This window comes from Diabrotica virgifera, chromosome 3 (assembly GCF_917563875.1).
Source record: "Diabrotica virgifera virgifera chromosome 3, PGI_DIABVI_V3a".
Lineage (NCBI taxonomy): Eukaryota > Metazoa > Arthropoda > Insecta > Coleoptera > Chrysomelidae > Diabrotica > Diabrotica virgifera.
Genome location: NC_065445.1, coordinates 178,824,132 through 178,832,301, shown reverse-complemented (window position 1 = coordinate 178,832,301; position 8,170 = coordinate 178,824,132). Strand labels below are relative to the sequence as shown.

Below are 8,170 nucleotides of genomic sequence, written 5' to 3'. Positions count from 1 at the left end.
GTAAAAGTATATTTTTTTTTAACTAAGAATGTTGAGAAAAAATAGCTCTTTCCTGTTATGATATCAATTTATTGATTTAAACATTATTTTTTTAAGAAAACCGGATTTAATTTCAGATACTTTGTTTTGAGGTGCTTTTTGTTATAACGTGCCTTATATTCCCACGCCATAAACAAGTATAAGCACATACTTTCAATTGTTCTGGATATTTATACAAAGTTTTGTGATTTATTTGTATCATAACCAAGTAAAATAATAAATAAATTTTGACACAGTTAAAAGTTGCCTTTATTAGAATTTTTTTACAAAAATCATACATTAAAATTAAAAATAAAAATTATCACTTCTCAAAGGTGTTGAACATAAAGTTTTTTAGTTTGAACATAAAATTTAGACTCCCTTAGCCTTAGTGAAATTTAAATTTAAAATTATCACTTGTGTCGACTATAAAGTTTTTCTAGCCTCTTTATCTTAAAAAATTAAATAAAGTTTTAAGTCTCTTAAAAAATACGTCTGAAAGTGTGGAACCTAAAGTGTAACTATTTGTTCATTCAATGATATCCGTAATTTCTCCATTCGTTACCAAATCTTGAGCATTCACACATTCAGGTAAATCTTCCCAAAACTTTCTCCTGTTCATGGGCATAAGAGGGAGAAGCTTTTGTATTATTTCCTTTTTTTTGTGTGATTCAATGCCTCGTATTCTATAGTCTCGTTCAATCGGTTTTTTTTCGTCAAATTTCTTTTGTAGGAAGTCTATGATCTCATAATCTGCCTCATTGAAGTCTTTTTTATAAAATAATGTCCTCTTGGTTTTCACAAACTTCACTTCAACCAGATCCTTGAGATAAAACCCATTAAGAGGATCTTCTGTTTCATTATTTTTTCGGACACTTCTTTTCTTCTTTTGCCATTTGTTACCTAGAGTTGGTTCTATAACCAGTAGACCAGCCCTCGATTGCTCTATGGCAATTTTTAAATCGTCAAAGTCGTAAATATTCTTTTTTCTTATATTGGACTCGATATTTCCATGCACACCATCAGCTGACATGTGAGTGTGTCCTTTAGTTAAGTATTTTATTGTTATCTCATCAGGTCCATTTACTTGATTTACAATTTGAATGAGTGAGGTGTATAAAATATAATTTTTATTTTGCGCTGTACAATTGTCTGACCAAATGATGAATTTCTTTGTATCGCGATGCTTGTTAATGAAACAATATATAGCATCTATGATGCTACTTCCGCTTCTGTCTCCTAGACCTTCATGCCATACTACACACACACTTTCACCTCTCTTTCCTAATGAAGCAAAAGTTAAATTGAAAACTACTAGCTTACTAACAAAGAAGGCATCTTTGAATTGTGGCATTACTGGCAATAGAAGGACTTTCTGTAAATCCATTGATACAATTTTTATTTCAGATCCTGAATAGTTTGGTGAGCTATACTTTTCACTGTCATTTTTATATGCTGATGTTGACTGGGCAACTTTTAATTTGTGAAGGTTATATTCTTCCTGAATGGAAATATCTTCAGGATTTTCACTTAATTTTAATTCTAGGATCTGACAATCACTGCACTTGTCACTTTTTGGTAGACAAAAAGATATATTCATCGATTTTAATACTTTTCTATATGATTCAATTGCACAAAAATTTGGATATTTGGACTTGAAGTCGTCAAACATTAATTTCAACGTCAGCTCTCTAGGCAAATATTTAACCTTAGGTGCGTTATATCGCCGGTAATGGCTGACACAGGGATGGAATGAATTTATATGTGTTTCAATAATAGTTTTGACTAAAACTTTTCTCCTTCTACCACCTCTTTTTTCCTTTATGTTTCCGATGAAGGGATCACTTTTTACGCACTTACTTACCGACGTTATGGCAGCATCACACTTAAAACCTAAGGTATTCAGAAAAAACGTCTTGCATACTTGGACATTATTTTTATTACCATCTTCATCGGTTGTTGGAAAAAAATAATACCTGCTTTCTGTCTTAGGTTTATTCTTCTTTTTTGGTTCAGTTGGTTTTGTGCTTACCTTTTTAGGTTTTTCTATCTGTATATTATTGCAAAGCCACCTTTTTCTGTCTACATATGACATGTCCCAATATTTTTCCCATATGTCTTTTCTTTGCTGTGATGTGATTACCTCGCAGCTTCTTCTGCATTTTCTTGAGCAAGGGACCAATTTTATTGGGTATTTTCTTTTATTTTTGCCTATTTTTATTCTGTTTGCTATTTCACGTTTTGATACATTTTCCAGTGATGAAATTGTCGGCTGATTTTCTTCCAAGTCTGCTGTCTCTGGAGATTCGTTACTCGTAATTACTCCAGCATCGGGATCCGAATGGTAAGCTGCTGGTGTCTCTGTGTAAACTCCTGTACAAGGTACATTTTTCAGTGATGCAAATGATGGCTGATGGTCTTCCAAGTCTGCTGTCTCTGGAGTTTCGTTACTCGTAATTACTCCAACATCGGGGTCCGAATGGTAAGCTGCTGGTGTCTCTGTGTAAACTCCTGTACAAGGTACATTTTTCAGTGATGCAAATGATGGCTGATGGTCTTCCAAGTCTGCTGTTTCTGGAGCTTCGTTACTCGTAATTACTCCAACATCGGGGTCCGAATGGTAAGCTGCTGGTGTCTCCGTATAAACTCCTGTACAAGGTACATTTTCCAGAGATACAAATGTTGGCTGATGATCTTCCAAGTCTGCTTTTTCTGGCGGTGTTGTAAGTACCGCATTGGTTTTTATTTCCAGAGAATGTCTCCATATTAGTTGACTTTGATTTGATTCTGGAAAATCGTAGTCTTCATAGCTGTAAGTTCCAACAAGATCTTGCATGGTAATGTCTGGATCAATAATCGAGTCATCGGAAGAGAACACGAATGATTCATTGTCTTCAGGAAGATTATGTGTTGTATTTTTTCTGTAACAAATAAAAAAAAAACATAAAATTATACTAATCGTCAACATGTTACATGGAATAAATTCAATTTGTTTGTGCCCCTATTAATATATGCCTCATGTTGAGCATAAACATACGTACATATTATTATGTGCAGTCTACTTTCAATCCGTCTTCCAACTGTGGAAGAGAGAGATTATTACATTTATTCAGCCAATGCGTGGAAGAGGCTTTTACATACGCCTCAATGGAGTCATGGCAAAATAGACTGCAATTTTTTTTAAAAACAAATTAAATAAGAAATCATTTTCTACAATCGTCCAAAAGGTTTTTAGGGAGCCCCTGCTCTGCTTCTCAGCGAGAAGTATTTTTATCAAAAATATTTAAAAAGTATTTTTCAAATAAAAAAATTTATTTGACCTTTTTGGTTACAAATGACCTCAGGAGTTACCCTATAGTTTTTCGAGCCGACACTGTTGTAACACCCTGTACAGAAGTATGTTCTTTGTAGTTAGTTAAATTACATTAGATCGTGTGTGAGATATAATTAGGAATTTAAAAAAACACCAAAACAATTATTAATTATGGATAGTTAGTAGGTTCTAATATTAAACTTAGTATTAAAATAAATAAATAAAATAATTTACCTTGACTCTGCACGAGGTCGTAGTCTATAAAACGGAGCAGTTGTTATTTCTTCATCGGGTTTATTTACATTGTCCAAAGCGAGATCAAGTAATTTTTTGGTGCGATCTGACATGCTCATGATTTATCATTCACTAGGAACTCAATACTAGTAACTGCGAAACTTTTATAAGCTTTAATTTACTTAACACACATTTAACAACGAAAATAACCTCAAAATATCATGACTCAGGCTAGCTAACAGACTTTAATGAACGTTTATTTTGAATAAAACAATAATGTCCCTCTCACATTTGACACTTTACTAAATGTTTTGATTTCGGTTTTGCCAACGCCCATTGATATTTTCCCAAATCAAAACAAAGTATCATATACCAAACCACAACAAAAGCAAGCATGAGACTAGTTACTACTTCATAACCAAGTATCTCTTGTTTAATACTTTGTTTTGAAATGGGGATTAGTGTGATACTTGGTTATGGTTTTGTAAATACAAAAAAAAACGCGATGTTTCTCCAAAAACGGGCAGATACTTGTTTTTATTTCGAGAAATACATAAAAAAAAATTTATTTGTATTTTTTTCTACATAGACCAAAAGAAAGTAAGTGTGAAAATGCAAAAAAACGTGTTGTGAAAAAAAGTGAGATACTTGGTTTTGCTTTTGGGCAGCCGAATACTGGAAGCGACGTGAAAAACCATCCAACCATCAGCACCACCTCTGACAATACTAGAAGCGACGTGAAAAACCATCCAACCATCAGCACCACCTCTGCCAATGCCAAAAGTGGAAGCGACGTGAAGAGCATCGTCAAAGAACATACGAAAAATAGGGTAAAATTGGACCATTTAAGTTACGAAGAATTAATTACAACATTAAAATCATACAAAAATAATTTGGATGATAATATTACACAACTTGCATCACATAATAAAAATTTCCACAAAACAGTTCATGAATTAACGGAAATAGACGCAAAAATAAATATTGCAGACAAATAATTGCAGATATTAAAAAATTCACGAAAGAAATTAATAAATGCAAAAGCTTCATCAGCTTCAAAGATGAAACAATTAAAAAAAATGTTAGTCAGTCAACTAAATCAATTCTAGTAGTTTCTATAAAGAGAATATCTACATCTATTATTTTATCTATTATTTTAGGTTAGTTATATCATATGGTGTTTACCTTTTAGTTTTTAAAAATATATGTATAACGTGCTTATAGTGAATATCATTTAAATTCCTATCTTGTCCTATATTAAATATTTTAATAAAACAGTTAAAACAATTTTAGAATTTTATGAAAAATTAGTAGATGTCATGCAGGTTTCAGCTCAAAAAATTAGTAGTGTAGCTAAGGAGACACCCTCTTAAAACAAATTAGTGGTGGGGATGAGAAATATTTTAGTATATCAATTAGGTCAATTTGTTAGTTATTTTAAAAATATATATACCGTAATTATAGTGAGTATCATTTAGTTTCTTATTAACCAAGTTTGAGATAGTGTCAAAAGAATGGAATGTCCCCAATGTGGTGTTTACCTTTTAGTTTTTAAAAATATATGTATAACGTGCTTATAGTGAATATCATTTAAATTCCTATCTTGTCCTATATTAAATATTTTAATAAAACAGTTAAAACAATTTTAGAATTTTATGAAAAATTAGTAGATGTCATGCAGGTTTCAGCTCAAAAAATTAGTAGTGTAGCTAAGGAGACACCCTCTTAAAACAAATTAGTGGTGGGGATGAGAAATATTTTAGTATATCAATTAGGTCAATTTGTTAGTTATTTTAAAAATATATATACCGTAATTATAGTGAGTATCATTTAGTTTCTTATTAACCAAGTTTGAGATAGTGTCAAAAGAATGGAATGTCCCCAATGTTTAAAACGATGTTTATCCAAAAATCCACTAAACCGTCATCTCAGAGAAAGTTACCCAATGCGGCACTTATCAAGTAACACAGAAGACCTTTACATATATTCAAAAAGAGATGCCAGATATATGAAAGCGACCACATTTCAAAAAAAAGTTTTATGATTTTAAAAATTACTTAACACAAAGTACGTGCAATAAAAATCAAGAGGACCTGAATAATACTGATAGTACTAACTTTACTGAAACACATTCATCTACTTTGATTTCTGCTACTGAAAATATAGCAGAAAACAAATCCAAAAAACAAAAGATTGTGAATATGGTTGAAAAAAAAACTGCAGCACATTCATCTATGAAAGAAGCAACTACTTCGAATACTACTACTAAAAATACTACAGAAAACAAATACAAGAGACCCAAGATGGGGGAAAGTAGTGAAAAAAACTGCAGCACATTCATTTGTGGAAGAAGCAACTACTTCGAACACTACCACTAAAAATATTACAGAAAACAGATACAAAAGACCAAAGATGGAGAATATAGATCAAGAAACTGCAACAAATTTATCTATGAACGGTGCAACCAATTTGAAGTCTGATGCAAACAATCAAGGAAAAAACAAGTCTGATATTGTAAAGTGCCCAATATGTAAACAGCTTATCTCTAGAAAAGGTTTTGCTGGTCACATTAGAAAAAACACTCACAAAGTAGTTGGAGTTGTTGTAGAAGATTGTGTAGAACAATTGAAGTTTGGGGTAAACGGCAGAATATGTACATACCGATTTTCGACCAAGCGGGATTATATAGATTTTGCAGACTTTTTTTCAGAAGTTAAGCCAAACGTAATTTCATATATCTCAGGTCTTAAATAAACACATAGCGGTTAAAATAAATTTTTTGTTATATGGTTTGTACGTTATTCCGGATAAAGACAAACGTGATATAAAATCATTTAATACCAAAGCAGAAGTTGTGACTATATCATCAGATCTAGATGATTTGTTTGATAAGATTAAAGAAATTATAACCGCAAAGGCATCTGAGATGCAAGAAAAAGATTCCGGTTGGAGTTTGGAAAAAATCTTACACCTCGAAGCAAACATTAATAAGTTTTCACCAATACAAGCTTCATCATATATTAAGTTACCCACAGAGATTGCCAGAAAACACGCTGTTGTCAACATTAAAAACATGATAATAAATGCTTTGCTTGGTCTATTAATGCGGCTATTAATCCTGTAAAATTTAAATCAGATTTAGTCTCATCCTACCCACATTTTTCTACATCACTTAATTTCACAGGTATCGAGTTTCCCGTAAAATTAAGCGACATACCAATCTTTGAAGAGCTAAACCAGATTTCAGTTAATGTTTTTGGAATTCAAAACGAACTTGAAAAAGGTAAAACAACATATGAAATAGTGGGACCATATTATCATACAAAGCTTAAACAGAACATTCATGTAAACCTTTTGCTTCTTGTTGGTAATGACGGTAATGGTCATTATTGTTATATTAAAAATTTATCTCGTTTAATTTCCCATCAAATGTCAAAACATAATGGCGCAATTTATATATGTAATGGTTGTTTGCAACATTTTACTAGTTCTATAAAATTAGAGATTCACGAAAAAACGATTGCAATTTTGTTTATACAAAGACACCTTCAACTAATATTAAAAAAAAATAAATATGGGGAAAATTTACCTGAAAATATACTTAAATTTGTTAATTTTGAAAAACAGCTAAAAGTCCCCTTCGTTGTTTATGCAGACTTTGAGAGTATACTTAAACCAATTTCAACTGTTAAACCTAATTCTGAAAGCTCGTAATACTTGTAAGACTTTTGAGCATATACCTTACTCATTTTGTTATTATGTAAAATGTAGTTTTGATGATAGTTTATCAGAAATAGTTTTGTATAGGGGTTTAGATGCACCCGAAATTTTTATACAGAAACTTGAAGAGACGGTTCACAAAATATACCACACTAGTCTAAAGAATGTAAAACCAATGAATCCTCTGTCACAGTCTCAGCAGGCACAATTTGAGATACGTGATTCTTGTTACATATGTGGAAAATCTTTTGATGAAGAAAATACAAAAGTTAGAGACCATTGCCATCTAACTGGGGAGTACCGTGGCGGTGCACATTCAAAATGTAACTTGAATTATAAAATACCAAAGTTTTTGCCTGTCTCTTCATAATTTAACCCATCATGACAGCCACCTGTTCATTAAAAAATTATCAGTTCACCAAGACAAAGTTGGGGTGTTAGCTCAAAATAAAGAAAAATATATTACATTTTCAAAATCTATTCTTGTTGAAAACTCTAACAGTTATAATGACAGGGTGTACATTAATTTAAAATTTATTGATTCATTTCGTTTTTTACCAACTTCGTTAGATAAGCTTAGTCAAACTTTAGAGGACTATCACTGCGAAGAAATACAAAAATACTTTAAAAACGAAAAATTCAATTTAATGCGTCGTAAAGGCGTGTTTCCCTATTCATATATTGATTCTATGGATAAATTAAAAGAAGAGCAGTTACCTTGCAAAGAGATGTTTTTTGATATTTTAAAGAATGAAGCTAATAGAATAGAGCTAAATGTGTGTGGCAAACTTTTAAGTGTTTAAACTTGGGAGATTATGCAGACCTTTATCTAAAAACAGATGTATTATTATTGGCTGATGTTTTCGAGAGTTTTCGAAAAATATC

The 8,170-nt window shown here is 31.6% G+C and overlaps 1 protein-coding gene across 1 annotated transcript; it reads right to left on the bottom strand.

Annotated features, from left to right (window-relative positions):
• Window positions 1-264: 264 nt before the first annotated feature.
• Window positions 265-4,262, bottom strand: LOC126882239 (uncharacterized). Its single transcript, XM_050647061.1, has 2 exons — window positions 3,566-4,262; window positions 265-2,939 (listed from the first exon to the last, which is right to left on the bottom strand). The coding sequence occupies exons 1-2, from the start codon at window positions 3,682-3,684 to the stop codon at window positions 548-550; spliced, it is 2,511 nt and encodes an 836-aa protein (XP_050503018.1). The 5' UTR covers window positions 3,685-4,262; the 3' UTR covers window positions 265-547.
• Window positions 4,263-8,170: the final 3,908 nt, after the last annotated feature.